At 45.9% G+C, this 25220-nt stretch overlaps 1 protein-coding gene and 1 long non-coding RNA gene across 3 annotated transcripts in view; one reads left to right on the top strand and one right to left on the bottom strand.

Annotated features, from left to right (window-relative positions):
• The first annotated feature begins 2662 nt into the window (after positions 1-2662).
• LOC114707903 lies at positions 2663-10603 on the top strand. 2 transcript variants are annotated; one of them, XR_003736723.2, is made up of 4 exons: positions 2663-2962; positions 6690-6921; positions 10056-10266; positions 10467-10603. It is a non-coding gene; the product is annotated as an uncharacterized LOC114707903 (long non-coding RNA). The 2 variants fall into 2 exon arrangements; XR_005091785.1 differs by lacking the exons at positions 10056-10266; positions 10467-10603 and having other exon boundaries at positions 2666-2962; positions 6690-7370.
• The window catches only part of LOC114707899 (GON-4-like protein), a 46646-nt gene continuing 30502 nt past the window's right edge, over positions 9077-25220 (bottom strand). Inside the window, 11 exon segments of the mRNA XM_037206771.1 lie at positions 9077-9369; positions 10603-10855; positions 11491-12893; positions 12896-13522; positions 13525-13636; positions 13897-14013; positions 16140-16290; positions 18075-18219; positions 18635-18803; positions 22176-22262; positions 22730-22928. Of these exon segments, the coding sequence (XP_037062666.1) occupies positions 9152-9369; positions 10603-10855; positions 11491-12893; positions 12896-13522; positions 13525-13636; positions 13897-14013; positions 16140-16290; positions 18075-18219; positions 18635-18803; positions 22176-22262; positions 22730-22928 (3481 nt within the window). The 3' untranslated portion in view covers positions 9077-9151.

Here is a 25220-nt window from a genome sequence, read left to right as displayed (position 1 = left end):
CCGCCACCCGCACCCCTGCGGCCCGATTCCCTTCACGCTCCGCGCTCCCAGCCTCGGAGCAGACGCCCCTCGTCCTGGCCGGCCTCCGCCCGGAGTCCCAGGTCTAACGCGCCTCTTCCCGCCCCACCACACACTCACTGCACAGTACCCTGGGACGCTGGCCGATTCCGCGGAAACACCGCTCCGCACCAGCGGAAGTAAGGCAACGGCACCGCCGGACGTGCGCGCCCCCGGAGCGCGGAAGTTGGACGTCAAGGAGCATGCGCACAACCATAGGCGCCATCTTGTTTTAGGGCGTCTTGAAGCCTCAGGGTTAATACGTCAGTTAAGGGAAAAAGTGACAGAACCCATGGTAGATATAGATGGAAGGTAAATAGATGATGGTAAGTCGGCGGGCTAGCAGGCACGCGGGCACCAGGTAGGTCGGCAGAGAGGTAGGTAGGCAGGTAGGTAGGTAATGAAGCATGTAATTAGAAGAGCGCTTACCTTGCATGTTGAAAATTCTTAAGTTTGAATCCCAACGCTAAATAAACCCAGTGTGGTGGTAAACACCTATAATGTCAGCACTTGGGACTTGGGACGTGGAGGCAGGAATACCAACAGTTCAAAACCATTCTGAACACACACCACGCTGTCTTGTCTATAAATAAACACGCGAAAGGCACTTCCCTGCCGGGGGTAGTGCTGCATGCCTTCAATCCCAGCAAGGCAGGAGGTAAAGACAGGCACATCTGTGAGTTCTGAGTTCACAGCCAGCCAGGTCTACAGGGTGAGTTCCAGCACAGCCAGGGCCACACAGAGAAACCCTATCTCAAAAAAAAAGAAAGAAAGGAAGGTAACAGGGAAGGATAGGAGGAAGGAAGAAAGAAAGAAGGAATGCAAGCTTCCTAGCTTTATCTTTAGTAATCTATCCAACTCACAACTGGGTGTTGGGAGTCCATGGCTGAAGTTGACAACTAATCAGCCTGCCCACAAAATACCTGGAACATAGAAAGAAAAGAAGAGAGGCTGGAGAGATGGCTCAGTGGTTAAGAGCACCGACTGCTTTTCAGCGGTCCTGAGTTCAATTTCCAGCAACCACATGGTGGCTCACAACCATCTGTAATAAGATCTGGTGCCCTCTTCTGGCCTGCAGGGACACATGCAGGCAAAACAATGTATAGATAATAAATTAAATAAATAAATAAATAAATAATTCCTAAGATTCAGAACGGTACTCTAGATTATAAAAACCAAAGGCAGACTTGATCCCAAGGTATGGCAGTTACTCATATCTGCATGATGTTCTTCATTGTGCAAAATGTTCTCACATTGTCTTAGGGGATTTGGTCCTCCAAGAAAAATCCTGTGGACCAATGGATATTTTTATCACTTTTTCCATTTGGCAGATTCTGGCCCTGATGTGTAGATGAGCTCACAAAAGTACACAGTTATCAACAAAAGTGAAGTATCTGGTATTCCAATCCCAGCTTCTTATGCATTGACCCAGTGCACAATAAATTGCCTCATGTTTAGGCATTTTTGTGGGTTTTTCTTTTTTCTTTTTTTAATTCCCAGTGCTGTGATTAAATGTGAGCACAATCACACTTTTTAGGATTTAAGGTCTTTTGTTATAGTTTTGATTTTTTTGCGCAGGGTCTTGCTGTACCCCTCAGACTGGTCTTTAACTCATGATCGTCCTGCTTCTGTCCATTTTATCTTTAATCATTTTCTCAAGTTTAAGGCTCCGTAATTGCCTTTACTGTTTCAGGAATGAACTAAAACAGCAGCAATCAATACTGAAACAGTATAGAATTTTGTTTTTCACAACTTCTGGAACCAAGAAGGTTCGGCTCCCTGTGGTGGTATTGTGTTCCCCAAAATATTGTGCACGCTAATAAACTTATCTGGGGTCAGAGAACAGGACAGCCATAACATTAAACATAGAGGATAGGCAGTGGTAGCACACCTTTAATCCTAGCACTCCAGAAGTAGAAATCCCTCTGTATCTCTGTGAGGTCAAGGCCACATTGGAAACAGCCAGGCATGGTGACTCACACCTTTAATCCCAAGAAGTGAACCTTTAATCCCAGGGAGTGGTGGCAGAAGGTAGAAAGATAAGGCGTGAAGACCAGAAACTAGCAGCATTTGGCTGGTTAAGCTTTCAGGCTTCTAGCAGCAGTTAAGCTGAGACTCATTGTGGATGAGGACTGAGAAACTTCCAGTCTGAGGAAACAGGATCAGCTGAGGAACTGGCATGAGGTAGCTGTGGCTTGTTCTGCTTCTCTGATCTTCCAGCATTCACCCCAATTCCTGGCTCCAGGTTTGATTTTATTAATAAGACCTTCTAAGATTCCTGCTACAGCTTCCTTCTGCATAAACCCAGGCAACTAGAATCACAGCTTCCGTGGACGCTAAAGCGATTCTCTTCCTGCCCTTCTGTATTTGGAGGCCTAGCCAAGCCTTCCTTGACTCTCCTGCCTCACCCACTCCAGTGCTACAGTCACAGGATTATGCCACTGAACTAGCACAACACCTACACTTCTTACTGGCTTTGAAATTCTAGTCCCAACGCCCACAGCCTGTGAATGGGCGGAGCCTCGTCCTGGGGAAAAATCGGCAGTGGGAGGGGCCTCCTCTCGAAGAGCTTCCGGAACCTTTCGGGCAGAGGCGGAGTCTTCTGCCGAGGGCCCTTCGGAAAGAGGCGGAGCCTACCTCGCATCAGGACCAGTCGGACTGCACCTGCATCCTTAGCTCAGAGCATCCCTGGAGCATCTAAGAGGAAAGCGCAGCTAGCAACCAGAGATCGGACTGTCGCAGGGGCAGTCTGCCAGGCACCTTCCCCTCCCCTGATCCGGAGGTCTACAGCCGCGGCCTCGGTACCGACCGAGATTCCCAAAGTTGTCTGACCTCTGCAAAAGTGTTGCTACAGCAGCCTCTGATTACAACATGGCTGAGATCACAAATATACGCCCCAGCTTTGGTAAGTAGAGTCTGACACGACTGATTTTTGAAGCCATCAGGCCGGCGCAAAGCCGGAGAGCTGAGGGATGGGCGGGGAGTGAAGTCCAGATGGGATCCTTTAATTGCCAGCCCTGCTAGACTCGGGCCTGAGGTGGTGAGTGAGTAGAACGCAGTGGCCAGCGCCTGGATTGCAGCTGCGGGCTGCAGGGGCTGGTGAGGCCAGAGTGCCACCGAGGGTAGGCAAGCCCAGGATGCTAAATCCTTGACCGCAAACCCTCCATGGTGCACTGTCAGCAGGGCTGGAGGTGAGAAGTGGCAAGCACGCGGAGGATGTGAACCCCTCCTACTGGAGGAAGAGAGGTGGGGTAGGCCGAGCCCTCCCCTTGGGGCACGCAGGGCGGTGCCCCTTCCTCCCCCTCCTACTTCTGAGGGCTGCAGGAGAGGGAAGTGGCAAGGGGGATGGGGCATCAAGATGGCAGCGTGGAGACTATGGGCTGTGTGGCTGGCAGCCAAGGGAGGCGGAGGCCTCCAGGGAAAGAAGGGTGCGGGGGTTGGGAGCAGAAGGGAAGCCACTCCTTAAGCCGGTCAGAGGGTTGCTAGGGCTGGGGTGAAACGCTAGCCCTGCAAGCTTCGTTCTGCACCGTAATGGTCAGGTCCTTCCTTCCCGGTGTTACCAAATGGCGCTTGGCGCCGCCGGGTGGAGAGATGACGTGATGTCTATTTCTGAGCCTCCTGGCAGTGCCTAGGCGCTCCTTCCGGGGCCTTTGTTCCCTGTTTCCCTGGTCTGGCTTTTCAAAAAGGGGGACTCACCCGTGCTGGTGCTGGCGGGGGCGGCATTCCTGGCTGGGGGGAGGGGCGAGAGAGGCCCAGCCTGGGGGAGGCCGCTTTGTGTACCATAGAAAGCCTTAAGTCATCTCGTCCACGACCTAGCCCTCTGGGCTCCAAGAACAATCTAACACTCCCTAGGGCAGAAAGTGCAGTGGAAAAGAGAGAGGAAAGGAGACAAGAGAGCCTTGGCCAGCTCGTTTCCTCTTGGGGAACTCTTCCATAACGATTGAGGAGAGCGAACTTCTCATGGTGTTAGGTTCCAGAATGTAGGGTAACTCTGTGAGGACCAGTGCAGATCTAGTTACACCACCTCCTTCCTGTGAGAGGCAGACTGTGTTTACAGTGTAAACCAGCATTAACCTAATGGTGGCCAAGTCGTGGTCACCTAGCTTACCAAGTCATTTTTACCCAAACTTACCAAGTAAGGGTATTGCCTATAGGTAGACTTTTAAGTCTCTAGAAGGTTTTGTACTTATCTGTGATGTCTGAAATCATATTGCCTTTGTACCCTCTTTTTCTAAACTATAGAAGGTTATTGACATGAACAAATTTGACCAGGTCTTAGTTGGTTTTTTTTTTTTTTTTTTTTTTTTTTTTTTTTGAGACAGTGTTTCTCTGTGTAGCTTTGTGCCTTTCCTGGATCTCTCGCTCTGTAGACCAGGCTGGCCTCGAACTCATAAACTTCAGCCTGCCTTTGCCTCCCAAGTGCTGGGATTAAAGGCGTGTGCCACCACCGCCTGGCAGTTTTGGTTTCGATAAAAGGTTTATTTGGCTGGTAGTTTCAGAGAACATAGTCAGTTGCTGACTGTCTCGTGTCTGTGGCCCATGTTGGAGCAGGAGCAGGTCAGCATATCAGAGTATTAACTGGACCAAAATTGAGACAGAGATAGAAAACAGCTCTGTTGTTACAAAATTTATCTAATGAAGAAAAACAGACAAACACACACTGGTCAGGGGAATAAGCATAATGAAGAAACACAAAGGTGAAGACTTTTGTTTCCTTGAGGCAGGCAGGAGATGCTTCTCTCGTGAAGTGAGGCTGGCCCCAAGATGGAAGTAATTTAGACAGTGAGCCATGAGGATGCCTAGGAAAGGATATCTGGGTATTCAGGAAGAATCTGGTACATGCCAGAACTGTATTTATTTCATTAATCCTTCCTGATTTCCAATTCTTCCATAGAATATAGAATGAAAACAACAAGCCTTGGGAACTAAAAGCAATTTAGCTGTGGTCAACTTTATAAGGCAGGCCCAACTTTTAGAGGAAAAACAAGAAAAATGGAAAGGAGGACAGATCACTGATCTCTCTAGCTATTTGCTCACCTAGCAGACAATATGGTTACATGCCTGCTATGCGTTTGAGCACTACCTTACACCAATGAACAGGATGGCCTGTCCTCACAACAGTTACATTCCAGGGAAGATAACAGATGGTAAAACTATAAAACCAGTCGCACACAGAAGCTAGGGCCAGAGGATGGTGGGTTTAAGGCCAGTGTGGGTTATAATGTAATTACTTATTTAGAGACAGGATCTCAGTTTGGACTTGAACTTGAGACCTAAGGAGGACCTTGAACTTTGCATCCTCCTGCTGCCACTTCCCTAGCGCTGGGACTGCAGGCGTATACCTCCATGTCTGCTTTGATGTGGTGCTGAGCTCTGACTCAGGGCTTCATGCACGGTAGAGAAGCACTGGACCAATTGCACAGGCACTCCTTGTTCACTCTTTCTTCTTATTTATATTTGCTGTATAATTTGTGTGGGGCTGGCATGTATCTACGCACCTGGGCATAGAGCCTGAGGCGTACTGAGTGTCCTCTAACACTCTCCTCCTTATTCCTTTGAGGCAGGATTTTCCCAAAATCTGGACTCACGCGTTTCCACAGGCTGGCAGGCAGCAAGTTCAGCAATCCTTCTGTTCCTGCCACCCCGTGGCTCTTCAATGACAAGAAAGAGTGAAGGGGGGGCGGGTGTTGAGGCCAGTTCTTTCTATGGCTGCCCGAACTCACTGTGTAGACCAGGCTGGCCTCAAACTCATACAGATCCTCTGTCTCTGCCTTCCATGATCTGGGTTTGTATATAGTTCTTTTACACAAGCAAATAGTTATGAGAGGAAAGATAATGATAGGGCCCATGAAGACAGATTGAGTTATTAAGAATGCATATTGAGGGCTGGAGAGACGGCTCAGAGGTTAAGAGCACTGGCTGCCCTTCCAGAGGTCCTGAGTTCAATTCCCAGCAACCACAGGTGGTAGCACACAACCATCTGTAATGAGATCTGGCGCCCTCTTCTGGCAGGATACTGTATGCATAAGAAGGCAGGCAGGCAAAGCAAAGCAAGCAAATGAAGGATAGGAAAGGTTGTGCTTTTACTTAATTTATTTTTCCAGACAGGGCTTCTCTGTGTAGCCTTGGCTGTCCTGGAACCCACTATAGACCAGGCTGGACTAGAACTCAGAGAACTACCTGTCTTTGCTTCTAGAGTGCTGGGATTAAACGACTGCCCAGCTATACTTTTAAATCAGTGCTTCTCTATCTTCCTAATGCTGTGACTCTTGAATACAGTTCCTCATGTTGTGGTGACCCCAACATAAAATTATTTTCATTGCTACTTTATAACTGGAATTTTGCTACTGTTATGAATAGTAATATAAATATAAGATTTGCAGGATGTATTTTCATGGTTATAAATTCAACATAATTTAAGTATAGTGATTAACCACAAAAAACAATATTTAATTACGTATTATGAAATATTTACTTCTAATTACAAAAAAATGTAATATTTTCTTGACTCATGGTATAACATGGGAAACAGTCTTAAAATAACAACAGTAAACTACAGTGGTACTCTTTGCAACATTATGAATACAAAGCCAACCTCAGTGCAAAGGTTGAGACTGCTTCTTTCTCACCAGATCAGAAATTCTCGGGGCAGTCTTTGCAGAAGCAGAAAGAAGATCCTCTTCCACAGCCAGTCTACCTCCCTATTTAGACTTGATAACCAACAAGATGGAAAACCCTGTTTCACAAAGATATGTTGTTGCAAATGGAAGAAGTCATCCCAACACAGTCTCAGACAAAACCGAAATGACTGCAGCTGCTTGATCCAGAATTTTGTACTGGCATTGAAGGAACTCAACTCTCACGGTATCGCTTCTCCTAAGTGAAACGAATTCCTCTTGTGCTGTCTCAGGAATATTTTCAAGTTTGACTGTGAATGAGTTTCTGGCAAGTGTAAATGGAGTGTCTACAAACGTGCAAGTGTCCTTTCACAGAAATAATCATTGTAATCTTTTTTTCTGGTTAAATGTCATGTACCTCAAAGAAAACAGATAGGGTAGGCAACATGCAAATTTTATTTTCATCCTTTTTTTTTTTTTTTTTTTTTTTTGCCAAAGCTGAAGTTTCATTTGGAATGATATGGTATTTTCAGTAAAATTGAGGCATGTTGCATTGGACCTTGCAGTGATAAATTTAACTCACTCAAGATGGCAAAGATGATAACCAATTAAGCTACTTTCTGTTTTAATTTTAACCACTCAAAATGCTTTGAACTGCCATCTTGCTTTCTGATTAAAAACATTTTGAGTCCACCACACAGCTCAAAAACACATTTTTCTTTTTTTAAAGATTTACTTATTTATTATGCATACAATGTTCTGCCTGCATGTGTCCCTGCAGGCCAGAAGAGGGCACTAGATCTCATTACAGATGGTTGTGAGCCACCATGTGGTTGCTGGGAATTGAACTCAGGACCTCTGGAAGAACAGTCAGTGCTCTTAACCTCTGAGCCATCTCTCCAACCCCTCAAAAACACATTTTAGAATAGCAGTGTTGGCCCAAACTTGTAGACCCAGCACTCAGGAAGCTGAGGCAGGGGAATTTCCATGAGTTCCAGGCCAGCCAGGGCTGCACAGAGAAACCCTGTTGTGGGGTGGGGGGCGACGTCGACAAGACAAACAACAAATACATTTTAAAACCTTTTCCTCTCCAAAACCATCTCACCTCAGTGTGAAATGGCAGTGTTGTTCATTGCCTCCAACTCGTTACACAGTTGTGAAAATAGTCACTATTAAGTGCTTCCCTTCATAAAATTGACAGAAGTTATAATGCTTTTTTTTTTTTTTTTTTTTGTTTTTTTGTTTTTTTGAGACAGGGTTTCTCTGTGTAGCTTTGCGCCTTTCCTGGAACTCACTCTAGACCAGGCTGGCCTCGAACTCACAGAGATCCACTTGCCTCTGCCTCCCGAGTACTGGGATTAAAGGTATATGCCACTACCCAGCATTTCTAGTAATTCTTATGGCACATAACATTTGTTGGTGAATCCTATGGTGAGTTCTGGTGACTTCTGGTGACCATCCAGATGGACCCCCTAGCACGGCTGGAGCACCGTCCCTGCAAACACCACAGACCTTTCCCAGGAGATCTTAGGCTCTTTCAGGAATGAACCACTGACTCAAATACAGGGGTGTGCAGAAAAGAAACTCGTCTTTAAAGCTGCCATCATTAATGTACCTCACCTAAACCAATAACTGAACAGTTGTAAAGTCTGAGGATTCCTAAAGCTGGATACCAGACACTTCCTGGGTCACCTAATCAAGAACATCAGCAAACACGGCGACTATTCTGCTGACGGTGTCATTAGACGAGGAAATTCCACTCAATTGGGTAATAAATTATCTCCAATCATAACTCTAGAAATACCTTTGGCTGCTGGCAACAGTAAATCCTCAGTGGTGGTGTGAGGTTTCACAGCTCTGGCGATTCTGGGTTCTACCAATATGAAGTTTCAATGTCTGCTACATTTTGTTGTGATACGAGCCACCAGTGTCAAGTCTGGCCTCCTTGAGTCCACCAGCTTTGCTTCTAAAATAGTTGATATCTTTGGCAGAGAAGCTCAGATGCTCACTATCAAAGTGGCAGTTTAGATTGTTCATCCTCATAGATTTGGCTGATAGAATTTCACAAAAAATAACACATTGTAGTTTCTCAATTCCTGCTGTAATCATTGAGGTAAAACCATACTGTAAAAAAATCCTCATAATATTTTCTTTTCTTAACGTTCTTCTTCTCAACAGGATCCATTGTCATGGGATAGTTTTCTAATGAAAACGATATATAACAACAGCCTTAATAATACAAAAGATGATATATGGCATATTTCAGTCAATACAGTTCATTAAAGTTTCCTAAGATTTACCATTCTTTGGTTTTTCCTTTTTTCAAACCCATTACTATCACAAGGGGGCAGGATTCAAATCAACTCGACAGCTGAATAAGAAAAGACCAATCAGTATGCAGATGAAGTTCCCATGGTACAGACTTTTATTTAGTAGGTGATGATTATACGATACATGATTTTATATTTGTCCAGTCATTACAATTCATGAAGTATAGTGTTACCTCCAATACAGCTACTTTCAACACAGTAATTGCTGCTCTCTACACATGTGACAGGTCCATGTAAGTCCATTAAGGCACAAACGCTGTTATATACACCTGTATTTGTTCTGTGTGTATGTGGTGGGGTTGGCACAATGATATCATCACACCAGGTGCTCATATGTGGGCATATCAGCATGTGGACAGTCCCACCTGGAGAAAGATAAGAAGACAAATGTCTCAGTTCCTAACCATGAGAAATGTGTTTTCTGATGGACTTAGGTGACCGCTGTGAAGGGTTGTTCAATCACCAAAGGTGAAGAAACACTGGTTTTTAAAATACAGCTCTCGGCACTAGGCATACTCAGCAGTAGACTGCCTATTTGCTGGCTGCTCTGATTGGCCACATGTCACTGAAATCAACTCATCTATCAATGAAGTGCTCAAAGAAGGTGTTAGAAGATAATTATATTTCTTTAATCCCAACTCTGAGGGGTCAAAGGCAGCCAGAATTCTGTAAATTCAAGGGCAGCCTTGACTACTACAAAGCCAGTTATAGGTCAGAGCTATACAGTGAGATCTTGTCTCAAAAAAAAAAAAGGAAAGAAGGAAGAAAGAAAATTTAACATCTAACATTTTCTTTCTATTTAAAAATCTAAGAAAATAATCGTGACTTCAGCATATGACAGATCGAGGACCAGAGACTTTGTAACAGGTTAAGAAGTATAGGTCTGCAGACCCAGAGCTCTTTTCCTTCCGACGCTTTTCTATTTCTGACATTAATTTATCCATTCTGTAGGACGCACACATGCTAAGTGTGCAGAGGTCAGAGGGCGTGCAGGAGGAGTTGCCTTCCACCATGTGGAAGCAGCCTCCAGGGAACACCGTGTGCTCCGCAGGACCCTGGACCCTGTATTCGATGAGACCTTCACCTTCTACAGCATCCCATACAGCCAGCTGCAGGACCTGGTGCTACATTTCCTCATGCTCAGCTTCGATCACTTCTCTAGGGAGGACGTCATTGGGGAGGTCATGGTGCCGCTGGCTGGAGTGGACCCCAGCACAGGCAAGGTTCAGCTGATCAGGGACATCATCAAGAGGAACATCCAGGTGAGGAGGAAGAGTGTGCTGGGGAGGGATGGCAGGATGGGCATAACAGATCTCAGGGAGAGATGGGAGGGTCAGACGAAAGTCAAAAGCTCACAGCCTCAGCACACAAGAGGCAGGAACCACAACTAAAACACTGAGCTGCTTCATGTACAGGAAGGGTTGATGGGATTCTAACTTCCTGTGTCTTTTGACTTTCCAAGGAACCGCCCTGGTCTGTGTGGGGGAAGGAAAGCTGCAGGAGAGAGAGACTCCTCCCTGGAGCCTCCTGGCTCCCGTCAGCTGCACACTATGCGCACCCAAGGGAAACCTGTCCTCCGAGGGGTCGGCCACACTCACCTGCGGGGCTTATGCTGCTCTCCACTTCTGGAGCAGTCTTGGGTGAGGCCGAGGTAGAAGGGGGCTTCTCAGCAGCATCTCCAGCTGCTTCATCGTTCACTTCATCCTCCTTCTGCAAGGCTTCCATCCCTTCAGCCTCCTCTTCCTCTTCTTCTGGCTCAGAGTTCTCCTCTTGGGAGTTCTCCTCCTCAGACTCACCCTCCTGACTCATGCTCCTTTCAGAAGCCAGCCAAGTCAGTTTCTCCATAGTCTCCTAAAAGCACCCCACAGAATGTTCATAAGGGCTCCTAGCAGCTCACAGAAGGCCAAAGGACAGGAGCAGTGTCAGGAGGATCTAAGGGAGCCAGGGCCACCACTCTGAATTAGAGAAGAAACCTGAGGGTACTGAGGCAGGACAGGCAGCACAACATGCCTTTGAAAGGCTGCCCTACTTCCTCAAGACGGCTTTCCTCTAACGTGACCCATACAACTGTCTGTAACTCCAGACCTGCCCCCCTCACACAGACATACATGCAGGCAAAACACCAATGCACACAAACATGAATAAATTATTTAAAGGGGGGGGTCAGGGAGATGGGTCAGCAGGTACAGACAAGGGCTGCCAAGCCTGACAGTTAGCTCAATTCCCGGGACCCACGTGATGGAAGGAGATAACCTCCTCCTGCTCCTCGGACCTCTACACACATGTCATGTCATGCACGTACCCACACAAATAAAAGAATAAATGTAAAAATAAAAAACAAAGTATGGGCAAGTGATTCAAGCACATCGCACAAGCCTCCTAAATTATGTTCCATACGCATTCAAAAGTCAAATCCCACTTTGTGACTCCCACACGCAGGGAACGTTCCACTGAGTCCCCACACTGGCAACTACTCTGGCTCTCACCTGGAGCTCCGGGACAGAAAGCACGGACTCCTCCGAAGCTGATGACAGTTCATCTTCTTCATCTTGGGTGAGGTCATCAAAGTCCTCCTCCTCTTCTTCCTCAGGCCCGTCTTTCTCTCCTCCAGTGTCTGGTCCTGCCGGGGTCCCTACAGACTGACTGTCAGCAATGGCCGAGTCCTCAGCCTTCCCTGGAGGCCTGCTGAGCACCGTCTCCTGCTCCACGGAGGACGGAGTACCTCTGGGCAACCCTCTGCTTGCCTCTCCACTTGGACTCCCCTCATCAGGCGGCTCTTGGGACACGGAAAGGGACGAAGCTGCTCGGGTCTCCTCTGTCTGCACGACTGCTTCTTTCCTCCGCTCTCTAGCACTACTCGGCTTCTCCTGAGGGGAGCCACGGTCTAATTCCATAGAGTATTCTTCTTTCACTGTCTCAGCAATGTCCTGCTCGGGGAAGGTACTGGACATTTCCTCCACACGATCCTCAGCTTCCATCTTGACCATTTCTTCTAAATCCTTCGATGTGGAGTTCAGAGATAACTGGAGACTCAAAGGCAATGGCTCTAAAGCTTGCCCATCCTCTTCATTTTTCACACTTGTCCAGCCACAGGCACTGGATTCTGAAGATCCCTCCTGACTTTCTGTTTTCACAGCTGTCCAGCCACAGGCACTGGATTCTGAAGATCCCTCCTGGCTTTCCATTTTCACACCTGTCCAGGCACAGGCACTGGATTCTGAAGATCCCTCCTGGCTTTCCATTTTCACACCTGTCCAGGCACAGGCACTGGATTCTGAAGATCCCTCCTGGCTTTCCATTTTCACACCTGTCCAGCCACAGGCACTGGATTCTGAAGATCCCTCCTGGCTTTCCATTTTCACACCTGTCCAGCCACAGGCACTGGATTCTGAAGATCCCTCCTGGCTTTCTGTTTTCACAGCTGTCCAGCCACAGGCACTGGATTCTGAAGATCCCTCCTGGCTTTCCATTTTCACACCTGTCCAGGCACAGGCACTGGATTCTGAAGATCCCTCCTGGCTTTCCATTTTCACACCTGTCCAGCCACAGGCACTGGATTCTGAGGATGTTTGTTGGCTTTCCATACCTGATGAAGAACACCATGGCCTAGGATCCTCTTTGGAGAAGACAGTAGCACAGAGAGGATTTAGTTCCTGGGAATTTGACGTGGAGTCAGGGTTTTGAGGAGCATTTTTCCCTTCAGCAATATCCAAGTTCATTTGGACCTTATCTTCAGGAACAGATGATACAGGAAGTGTCAGATTGCTCGAAACAATTAAGGGGGAGATGGAGGAGGCCACGAGGGGCTGATTTAACGGACAGGGGAAGGAAGTAGGATTAACAAGGAGAGTGGTGATGGGAATGGTCTGGGGATTCGGGGCCACGGCGCATTAACAGGCTGGATCACATTACATCCACTGGGTAGGCTTACCACCTTCACTGTGGCGGCAGGAACCGTGAAGATGACAGGTGTGGGGTGGATGATGGGGGCAGCTTTCACACAGGGAGAAACCTTGGTTCCTTTTCTTCTTGTAGGCTTCCGCCTCACATATGGCTTTCGAAATTTCGAAGGGGCGAGTGAGGGTAGCATTATCTTGGGTGCAGAGGAAGAAGGCAGTGGTGACTGAGACTCAGACAGGGGGAAGCTGGTCCTGGCTTCAGGACCGGAGGCCATAGTAGGCAGTGCTGCAGAAGACTCAAAACTATGTTCTCCGCTGACCGCCACTGAAGAGAAACCAGGAAGTGATTGTAAGACAGTGGCTGGCTGGATCAGATGAGGAATCTGAACCACTATGTTTCCTGGGAGGACTTCTGATTGAGTTGACCAGGTTGCTATTTTCCCTGTGTTGAACCCAGGCTGAACACAGGGGCTGGGCTGGATAAGAAGGGGCTTCTGGACCAATGGCCGGTTCAATCGCAAAGCCTTTCTGATGAAACGCTTGGAATCTGGCTTCAACTTCAGGACTACACCCTTGGGCATCAGCAGTGGGTATCGAGTTTCGCTCCCCAATTCAGGCAGGCTTTCTCTAAGTGCTGATCTGTGCCGGCTTCTGTGGCTCTGGTCACAGTTGCTCCTTCCTCAACGCCTTCAGCTGTTTTCCGAAGTTCATCCTGAATGGACTGTACACTGGCCTGCAGGAATAAGAACACTGTGCTCTGGCACATGTCAGAATTTAGGAGAAAGAAAAATGAGCTTTCTGGATTCTGAGGATTAGTGGAAGACAACCTCAAGATATAATCCCATGAAGGGTTTTTCCAGGCATCAATGTTCTAGGAAAACCACATCCCAAGTATAAAAACTCTTCCTGAATTTACTTTGGGAAATTATCATTTAACTCCACAGGAACTTTTCAGGTCTTCTGCCTCACACAGACATGGAAGGATGGACAGACCTTTAACCAGAATGGGAGCCGGTGTTCCTCCTTCTCTACGGGAGGCCTCCACTGCTGTGGCTGGGTCTCTTCACAGCACCTCATCAGAACTGGCAGCTGTTTGGTCTTCTTATAAAACTAGGCATGAAAACACAAATCATAAGTCATATTCTTTCAGACTGGGAAATGGGTGGCTGATGGTTTCACACGCAAAAAATATCAGGTGTAAATGCTATGTATTTCTGCATTTCAAACAAAGTATCTCTAATTAATGAAGATTTCAAAATGTTCGATCTCTAAACGCAATTATCCATTCTGATTACCACTAAGACTCAAAATTATCATAGCATGAGGTAGGCAGAGGCAGGTGGGTCTCTAAGTTCCAGGCCAGCCTAGTCTACAAAGTGAGTTTGAGAAGAGCCAGAGCTGTTAGACACACACACACACACACACACACACACACACACACACACACACACACACACTCAGTTGCTCCAGCACACAGAGCGTACCCCTCACCTTACACAGAAGCTACTCTTCAGCAAGTAGCAGTGTGAAGTGGAAAAGCCACTCTAAAGCAAGCACAGGGTGCACAGCTGTGATCCCAGGGGGAGAGGAAGGGGGAGACTGCGACAGTTTCATTCCCAAAGGAAATGGCTGGAGGTAGTGACAGACACCTTTAACCCTAGCACTTGGAAGGAAAAAGCAGGTGGATCTCAGTAAGTTCAAGAGCAGCCTGGCCCACATAGCAAGCTCCAGGACAGCCAGAGCGACACAAAGAGATCCCATCTCAAATAAACAAACAAATGAATAAATATAAAAGAATAAATTGGATAGGCAACTGGCTTGAGCATGAGAAACTGAGTTCACATTGTAGAAGGAAGAACAGACTTTCTCAAGTTGTCCTCTGACCTCATGTGTGCACATGCCCCTCCCAAGGTAAATAAGTGTGATTTAAATAAAACAAAACAATGAGGGGCTGGACAGTCAGTTCAACAATTGAAGTGCTTGCTGCTCTCACCAAGGACCTGGGTTTACTTCCAAAAACCCACACTGGGCAGCTCACACCCACCTGTAACCACAGTTAATAGATCCAAGTTCCCGATCCCCACAGGCATACACATGGTGCACATACACTCAGGCAGACAATAGACATAAAAGAACAAATCTGAAACACACACGGACACACACACACTTTAAGTAAATGTATAAATAAGGAGAACTGGGGATATGGTTTAATGATTGCTCCACTCCTACCTATGAAGGAGGAAAGAGAGGGAGGGGAGGAAGGAGGGAGGCAGAAGCAGGGAGAGGGAGGAAGGGAGGAGTGCATTAATGAGGTTATTAAATTAGATCTAAACCCAAATCAACAAGAAGTCGGTTATAGTTAGGGTTATGTAACAAGGGGTAAGCACACCACCTTCCAAAACTGTGGGTCACAAGGGAAAGGGATCAAACACTGTCATAACTAAAGCCTCAAAAAAATGCCTAACTCTTTAAACCATTTAAATCTTTTCTCCTTTGTTTCTTTTTTTTACTTTTCTCTGTTTAACTAGGTTATTGTTATGGAGCCCTGGAGAGTCCTAAACTCACAGCAATCCAGAGTCTCCGTCCCCTGGGTGCAGTGATCAGGGCCGCAACACCACACCTGGCTCACTGGACTCCTAAGGATCCTCTGCATAACCTTGACATCAGTGTCTGATGGAGAGCAGACTGGCAGCTGGAGAGGGGGCTGGGCGGTTAAGAGCTCCTGCTCTGATAGAGGACCCCGTTCAGTTCCCAGCACACAGGCACCCAGGTCAGGTGGCTCACAGGGACACATGACTACAGCTTAGGGGCTCGGGGCCACTGCACACACTTGCACACACCCACACACACACAGACACATGCTTAATGAAAAAACACAACAAATCTTTCGAAACCCCAGAGAAAGCAGCACTGTGGAGGTTTACAGACACAATTCTGTCTACCTGAGAAGGTCAGAGTAAGGAGACACAATATGGCTAGAAGGAGCGAGGACTTGTATAATTTCTTACTCAGGAAATATCCGTAAGAGAGGCTAAGGTGAAGGTACTCCAGAGCAAATTAATGGATCAATGTCTTACAAAGGAAAGAGCAGGCCGAGCATAACACAGTGGGAGGAATGTCCTTTAAAGCAGCCTTCTTTGGGAGGGACCTCCCTGCCCTCCCTGAGGGCTGAGAGGAGGAGGAGGGCTGGGTGCTCCTCTGCAGGAGGCACAGGGGAGCTTGCAGCAGACACTCACTTTAATCACGTTGTTAGGAGCTCTGTTCTGGTTGAGGTTCTTGATCCTCACCGTCAGCTGGTGAGCGGTCTTACAAGTTACAAGGTACTTGCTGATTAGAGGTTTAGGGAACTCTGTGCCTTCGAAGTGCTTCAGTCCTAAAGCTAACAGACTGAGAGAGAAGCAATGATACAACCTAACTTCACAGACCTTTCTTCAAAAGAGCTCTCCAAACTGCTCATGCTTCACAAGACTTTCTATACCTTCAGGCATTTACACAGTACTGAGTGTTTTAAGAACCAAACACACAGGGATCAATGGCATAGGCAAGACCCTGGATTAATCCCAAGCACTGCTAAAATAAAATTTCTTTAAGTTCTTTGCACAAACATCCTTGGTGAGGCCTTGGGATAAAAACACGGAAGACACAAAAACAGCCACAAGTACCCTCTCAACACCCACGAGGCTGAGGCAGGAGACAACAGGGTCAAGACCAGCCTGGGTTCATGGCACAACCCTGTATCAAAAAACAAGGGCTGTGATGTAACTAACTCGTGGGTTACAGCTCTTGCCTACCATACAGAAGGCCACAGGACTGAACTCCAGCGCCCCCTAGTTTAGTTTCAAAGTTGCATTCAAAAATAATAACAAAAGAGCACAGCATGTCACAGAGTGAGCTGTCCCAGGCCTGATGGCACACTCCTGCATCACACCCTGGGGGGGCCGGGAGGGAGAAGCACTGCTTTAAGCTGGAAGCCAACATGTAATACACAAAAACACTGCTGCATCCCTCCCCGCAAACAAAAGAAAACAAGAAAGCAAAACCCTACTACCAAAAACAAACAAAACAAACAAAAACCTGTTCTTAGGATGTAGAGGCAAGAGGATTCAAAGTTCAAGGCTATGTTGAGTAACATGACCTTTTCAAGTTCTATGATGGATACATAAGGGTCTGCCTCACACAATAATGAATAAATCAAAGAATAAAATGACAATTTGAAGTCCTAATTTTTCTTTTTGTTTTTGTTTTGTTGTTTTGTCTTTCACGAGAAGATTTCTCTGCATAGCCTTGGCTGTCCTTGAACCTGCTAGATAGACCAGGCTGGACTCAAACTCATAGATCCACCTGCCTCTTCCTCCCAAGTGCTAGGATTAAAGGCGTGGGCACCAGCCCCTGACAAGGCCTTGTGTTTTTGAAAAAACTAATTATAAAATTATTTAAATTACTGAAGCTCTATCAGAATGCCATGAGAGAGCTGAGGCAGTAACTCATACAGTTCCTAGCAACACGAAGCCCAGAGTTTAACACCCAGCACCACAAACACCAGGCTAATGGCTCACATCTGTATTTCCACCATTTAAGAGGTAGGAGGAGGGTCAGAAACTAAAAGGCCAAGAGAGTAAAACAAACAAGAACCACGGTCTTTGGGCTGGAGGACAATAGGGTAGAAACTTCTTACTCTAAAGATCTGCTTTCAGTACTACTACAAGACTGGTTTACAATAAACCAAAGGTTAAACAATGCCTTTAAATGCTTCACAAATGTGTGTGGAGGGCTGGAGAGAGGGCTCAGGGCTTAGGAGCACAGCCCACTCTTCCAGAGGACCCAGGGTCAGAGAAGAGCATCCACATGGTGACTCACCACAGTGCAGAACTCCAGCTCCAGGGAATCCAACTCCCTTTGCTGGCCTCTGTGGGCACTGCTTTGCACATGGGGCACAGACATACAAGCAGGCCAAACACCATTATACATAAAATGAGACAATGATAATAAAAAGCTTTAACCACAACTTGTGTGGCATGTCCTACAAAAGACACTGCGGAAACTCTGTCCATCTACACGGCTTTTCTTTGGTCTGTGTCCTTACCATGCACATCTTATTTCACCTATGCTTCTCAAAAGCAACTGTCTTGTCTTTCACTAACGCATTCTTTTCATCCTCACAGTAAACTCACTTGTCCTCAGCCTTGGTAAAGATGATCTTATCCCGAGGATTATTTGCCTTCAGTGAACATATGGGGAGAAGCTCTGGATACATGAAAACCTTGTTTGTGGCCAGGATCCAAGCAACTTGCTTTGGCAAACAGGGAAATTCACTGGCTGTTAGAGAAGAAAAAAGAAAAAAAAAAAAAAAAATCTGTGATCAGTACAATCCAAGGACCAAAGGGTTTCACAAAAGTGTATAAATCCATTTTTATACAGAGCAGAGATCTACTTCTCTGACTTGACTCCCTCAAGTTTCCAGTCCTTTCTTTCTATTTTTTTTTTAAAGATTTTATTTATTTATCATGTATACAGTGAGTGTTCAGCCTGCCCACCAAAAGAGGGCACCACAACTGTCTGTAATTCAAGTTCCGATGGATCCGACTCCCTCACAAAGATATGCAGGTCAAACACCAATGCATATAAAAATTAACAAAACCAAAAAAAAGGAATTATACATAAAAAAATTATTAAAGACTCGTCTCTGACTGCAAATCAAAGGCTGAAGTTGACTCATTCATTCATCTCCTACCCGTTTTCTTGACCGTTTTATGAGGACTGCAGTCAACGCTGACATGTGTGAAGTCTTCAATGAGCTGCATAGCTCCCATCCAGTTACAGGGTTGGAACAAGGTCTGAAACTTGGGGTTGAACTGTTGGTGAAGGGCGATGGAGTTCTCTGCAAAGGTTCCCAGCTCTTTCTGAGAATAAAGGACACAAGGGAGATCTGAGAGGATTCCAGACAACTAATGCCACAGTCCTCAGACTCTGAAGGGAAAAGGGCCCTTCCTGATAGGATTAGAGGCAGGTAAAAGTCTCCATTAATGGACATCATTCCATTATGACTACTCTGTCCTCATCCCCAGATATTGGGAACTGGACCTCCATTCATTTGTCACACTTGGGTTTAAAATCACTGAACATTCTACAGTCTTGCAGACGCATCTTACACTCCCAAGTTAGAATCAAGATTCATCAGCAGAGCTGTTGAGAAGTATGCTCAAAGCCCTGGGTTTTAGCCTCAACACGGATGTGGGGGAGGGGAGTGAGAGGGAGGGGTGAGTTTGGAGGGGGGTTATATTAGATACACACACACACACACACACACACACACACACACACACGCACACACCACCCCAGGCTTTTGAGAGTCTCACTCTGTAGCCCAGGAGAGCCCTGAACTCAGGATCCTCCTTTCTCATTCACCAAAGTACTAGAAATAAAGGGGATTACAACACCCACCTCCTGATTGTAAAGAAATATTTTCTAAAGGTCTGGAAAGATGGCTCAGCAGTTAAAAAGTATCTATTGCTCTATACAGGACCCAGGCTCAGTGCCCAGCACCCACAAGGTTCATTACAACCATTAATAAGGCTACTTTTAGGGAGATGTGACACCCTCTTTTGGCCTCCACAATCATCAAGCACACATGTTGCCCATATACATGCATGCAGGCAAAACACTCATACACAAAAAAAAGCTAATTATTTAAAATTTTCTGAAATATTCACCAAAAGAAAATTTTCTCATGGTCATCTGAATACATTTAAAAAGTGAACAGACTTTTACCACAAATAAGTCTGGCATATTCAAACACACCATAGAATCACAAAAGGGCTTCCTCCAGGGCACTCTTACCTGAGAGCTCCTCCCAATAGGGAGTTCCTTCTTACCTCCTTTCACAGATCTACTATTAATTCTACAAGGATGAAAAAGGAGGGGGCATGGAGAGGTGAAAGGGCATATGGGAAGGAGGAAGGACCCATCAAAGTTTACAAATCTTTCAAAACACTTAAAAAATATCATAAGCAAAATTAATTCTATACTAAACAAAGCTGAGCGTAACTTGGAGGAGACCCGATCTGGTGTTGGTGTGGGCCCGGGTTTCTATTTATGTCTTTCCTCAGGACAATGAGGTTCCTCTTTGGATTCCTGAATGCTGTGTGTGCCCTGTGGCTGCTGCTGAAGCCCAACATTGCAGAGACCTATTGGGCCTTTGTGAAAAACTCTCTCCTTCTGATGCCAATGGGAATTGAGAGCCCAGTACGGCCAGCCTTGGCAAGCATTAACATAAGCCTAGGAACTGTAGCCATGCAGTCGAATTCTCCAGAAGGTAATGTATGGTAACTGCTCTTTCAAGTATGTTTGAGAACGTGTCACCCAGACGCCTTGGATGGTAACTGCTCTTTCAAGTATGTTTGAGAACGTGTCACCCAGACGCCTTGGAGATTAAGGATAACTCTGAAGGTCACTGATTTCCATTTTTTAACAGTAGCATGCCAGCTAAGCCTTTTGATTTTCACAATCCTCTTCAAGCTGGTGTAGTACCTACTTTTCAGGAGTGGCTCTGTGCAACATTTTTTGGCCTCCTGAAATTCAATTAGGCCCCTTTGAAGATACCTTAAAATTTATGAGCCTGAATGTAGCCATTATAAGACCTATAAGAATTATAAATATTATAAGAATGCAGCCATTATAAGTTATGCTCCTTGTGAGGTGCCTGTTTTTTTTTTTTGTTTGTTTGTTTGTTTGTTTTTTATGGTTCTTAGTTGTTCTTTTGCAGAGCTGCCAGCTTAAGTCATGCTGGGATCAAGAAAAATAAGCCCTGGCAGTTCATGTACCTGGAGTTGTATACATGCCTGTGGATGCCCACACACTCCAGAAGAGAATTTGACATTGCTGCTGCCGTTGTTGCTCTTATAGCAGAGGCGGCCACTGCTGCTACTGTTTCTGGGATTACCAACTCATAATTGCTTACTACAGCTAGCACAGTGGAGACCCTGGCAGCAAAAGTAGCTACCACAGTTAGTTTATCTTCCATTCTATTGGGCATGATAAATATAATTCAATAGTTATATACATTTCGATTGGCTTTGAAAACTATAAATTTATAAACTCAAGTTCCATTTGCTTTTGGGATACCATCTTACAAAGGACTCCAATTTGCAGTAAGGCTCATTAAGGAAGGGAATCCTCAGCTGCCTTTAGCCTACTGGCTATGGGTGAGATAGGACCTCTGTTGGTCATTTCTGTGTCGAACACACAGATTGCAAGCCCAGCGCCACTTTGAGATCTTTGGCAGCAATTAACTATGCAGCTCACACACGATTGAGCCTGTATGATAATGAGTATTCAGAGATGGGTAATGCCTGAGGGGCGCTCACCAACCTAAGACAGAGCGCCTGTGTGGCCTGGGCAGGCGTCTCCATGACGGGTAAGGTGACCTGCTGACGTCCCACGCAACCCAAGTCAGAAGCTCAATTTTTAGGAAAAGGGGGACCTGTAGGTCCCTGGCCCCCATTTTGGGTAACTGTTGCCTTGCTTGCTGACCTTGACCTTGATATCCTCCTATGCTAAATCCCTGCCGATTATCACCCTCCTGAATGCTTAAGGGAAGTTCCGTGTCTGTGTATCCTGCATAATGGGTGTTAACAGCTTAGATGCAAGATTGTAAAACATCAGTAGCGAACTTCTGCCCTCCGGGGTCCTCCCATTGTGCTGTAAGCCTGTATTTAAGATCTCTTCCCTCCTTCAATATTGGCATTCAGCATTTAAAAAAAAAAAAAAAAAAAAAGCTGAGCCTAATAAACAGGTCATGAACTCAACATCCTTAAAAACAAAAGTATCAAAGGGTGAGAGAGCCGGGAGGCTCACTTAGGAGAGTGCTTGTCTAACGTGCAGGAAGTCCTGGGTTATATTTGAAGGACCCCATAAATTGGCCACTGTGTGTATATCCGTAACTAGGCCCTTATGAAGCAGAGGCAGGGCAATCAGAAGCATAAGGTGAACTACAGGAGTCTGAGGCTACCTTGGACTACGTGAGACCCTGTCTCAAAAAAAAAAAAAAAAAAATGGATCCCAAGATGAGGAGGATGCAATTAAAATGACATCAGAATGTTTCCTGAGACTCAGTGTTCTGTCAAGCAAAAGAACAACAGGTCCAGCGACCAAACACATCCAGTAGAGAAGGAGAAACACAGATCACACCCAGTGAGTAACATTCACCTGAAAACTGACCTGTCAGCCTAACGTCAAACTTAAGTCTTCAGAGTTATAGATGTGTGGAACCTTACCAGAAATACTCTGGTGGTGCTGGCCTCGGAGCTGAGGTTGGGGTTGGAGGTGGTGAGAAGGTGGATTTGTGTCAAGAGCTGAACATGCTGGGAAGGAAAAAAACAGACACTTCATAATGTTGCCATTTCAGAAACACAGATCTTACCAAGAAGTCTGCAAATGTATCACACACATCTTGCTTCTCAGAGGCATTAGAGCAGAGCAGGATCTTGGTATGAATTTCTGAGATATTTTCCTCAGAACAAAACCACAAACTCAGACAAACTTGAACCTCACACTAGAGAGACTAAGAATGAGAGAGGAAAATGCAACACTGACAGTTACTCAAGTGTGAATGTGTGGTCGAGAACTCTGAATTCCCTCATCCTGAGAATTACCGAGGTCTCTATCTGCGTGCCTGCTCTTCTCTCAAGGTCTTACGGACTCGGGGTCCTATGGCCCCGGTCTCCACGGGAAGCAGGACAGCCATCTCTGACTTTACAACACTGATCCCTTTCGGCTTCAGTGTTAAGCTAGGAGATGATGCGATCACAGGGCAATGAGAAAGTCTTGCCTGCTGCATCTGCTGCTGAAGCCTGCTCCTCTGTGCTGCGTCTAGAATCAGAGCCTGATGCACCGTCTCCTTCTGGGGTTTAAGCCTCTCCACTTCAGGCTGTGGTTTGGAGGAAGATTTTTTCATTTTCAGTTGTTCAAGCAGCTCTTTCACCGTCCGGTGTCGTTCATTTAGCAAGTTGGCCAATGGTTCCTCAAACCTATTCCCACAAGGAAAAAAAATCTGTATATTTTCATAGGTCATCAAATTCCTTGAAATGACATCTGCACCAAGACTGAACAATGTCCATTTACTTTTGAAATTAATTGATTTTAATTTTTTAGAATATACTTAATCTTTTTATATTTTATGTGCATGGATGTTTTGCCTGCATGTGTGTCTGTGTGAGGGTGTCAGATCCTCTGTAACTGCAGTTACAGACAGTGGTGAGCTGCCATGTGGTTGCTGGGAATTGAACCTGGGTCCTCTGGAAGAGCATCCAGTGCTCTTAACCACTGAGCCATTTCTCCACAGCATGTCTATACTTTTGATCTTCAAATCTCACTATAACCAGTATCCATGCTCCTTAAACAAATCATTTCCTCAGACTGTTAGGATTACATTCAAATGAAATAATTCTGTTCCCCGAGAAGAGCACATGCCTAGAATGCTTGAAGCCTTGGGGTCAATCTCTAGCAATGCCAAAGATTTTGAATTATCTTTCACCTTCTGATATAATAACTTGTTTATACACAAAGAGAGAAAAATTAAATTAAAAAGGAAAAGCAGAGGCGGGTGGTGGTGGCGCACGCCTGTAATCCCAGCACTCGGGAGGCAGAGGCAGGCGGATCTCTGTGAGTTCGAGGCCAGCCTGGTCTACAGAGCTAGTCCAGGACAGGCTCCAAAGCTACAGAGAAACCCTGTCTCAAAAAACCAAAAAAAAAAAGGAAACGCAGAGAAACACCTGTGTAACAGACTGCCACAGCACCTGGGCCCTCACCATCCTTGCAAGCATTCTACCAACACATCTACTCTATGACGTCTTCGCAACAAGGCGGGCGGAGAAGCTTCCAAAAGCACACCATGTGGTCTCTCATTTACCTTCTACTCCAGCCCTTTCGATTCTGGCTGACCTTCATTCATTTCTTTAAAAGGGAAAGCCCAGGGTGAGGCTATACTTGCGTTACATGTAGAAAATACTTGTTTTATAACTGAGTTCTGGGTTTGATTCCTAGGAACAAAAACAAAAACACAGAAACCTGCCAAAGCCTTGCTACCATGTAATAAGAAAGAAATGCTAAAACCCACAGCAGCCTAGATGAAGACAGAGTGGCTAGTTCAAACATTACTATACTACCTCCATGCAAGTATCTTTCACCCATTCAAACTCCTTTCTGGTGTTGCCTACCACAACTGTGCATCCTGTCCACAACCGGGCTGTCCTGGAACTCATGTCATAGACCAGGCTGGCCTTGAACTCACGAACATCAGGTTGATTTATTTTTATTCATGTGTATGAATGTTTTGCTGGCATGTATGTCTGTGTACTACATTAAGGTATACCAGTTTTCTTCAAGATTCAAACATCCCATCATTTCAGGGACCCTCTCAAGACTGGAAATAAATTACCAAAATATCACCAGGAAGTCCCTGAAACTGACCAGATTCACTGGGCTCCTCCTTGCTAGGAGTAAACATTTATTCTGCTGAGGATCACTCTCACACAAGTAAGCTGCAAACGAGAAGCAGAGATCATCCAAGCATCCCAACTGACATAAATGGTTTCCATGCTGTGTTGGACATCACTAACATTTTGCTTCAGTATTCCCTTAGCTGCTGAACTGATGTATGCTTGGACTGGACATCATGGCCTTCAGAGAGAACCCCTACTCTCTGTAAAAATGTCTCCTTATATAATGCTAACCTTTAGAATCCTTAAAGATTGGCTAAAGGATTTCGGAAGAATAGTAAAATCAGCAAACGAGTTTAAACAAAGGTATCCTCAGGACTTAAGGTATTGTTTTGTTTCCTTTAGTTTTTCATTCTTCTCTCATATGTTAAATCCAGACTGCAGTTTGCCCTCCCCTCCTGGACCCCTATCCTTCCCCATGACAGATCCACTCCTCCTCCTATCCCTTCAGAAAGGGCAGGCTGCCCTGGGATATCAACCAAACACGGCATACCAAGTTGAAGTAAGACTAGGCACTTCCTCTCATATTAAAGCTGGACGAGGCAACCCAATAGAAGGAAAAGGGTCCTAAAAGCAGGTAACAGAGTCGGGGACAGCCCCACTCCCACTCTTAGGAGTCCCACAAGAAGACCAAGCTACAAAAGCATGACATATCTGCTGTCGGATGGTCTGTATGTCAAATTGCTCTGATTGGTCAATAAATAAAACACTGATTGGCCAGTGGCCAGGCAGGAAGTAGGTGGGACAAGGAGAGAGAATTCTGGGAAGCAGAAGGCTGAGGAGAGAGACATTGCAGCCACGGCCAGGAGAAGCAGCATGTAA

The sequence above is a fragment of the Peromyscus leucopus genome, chromosome 6 (assembly GCF_004664715.2).
Source record: "Peromyscus leucopus breed LL Stock chromosome 6, UCI_PerLeu_2.1, whole genome shotgun sequence".
Classification (NCBI taxonomy): Eukaryota; Metazoa; Chordata; class Mammalia; order Rodentia; family Cricetidae; genus Peromyscus; species Peromyscus leucopus.
The sequence above is the reverse complement of the archived record's forward strand: the minus strand, read 5'-3'. Positions and strand labels throughout refer to the sequence as shown.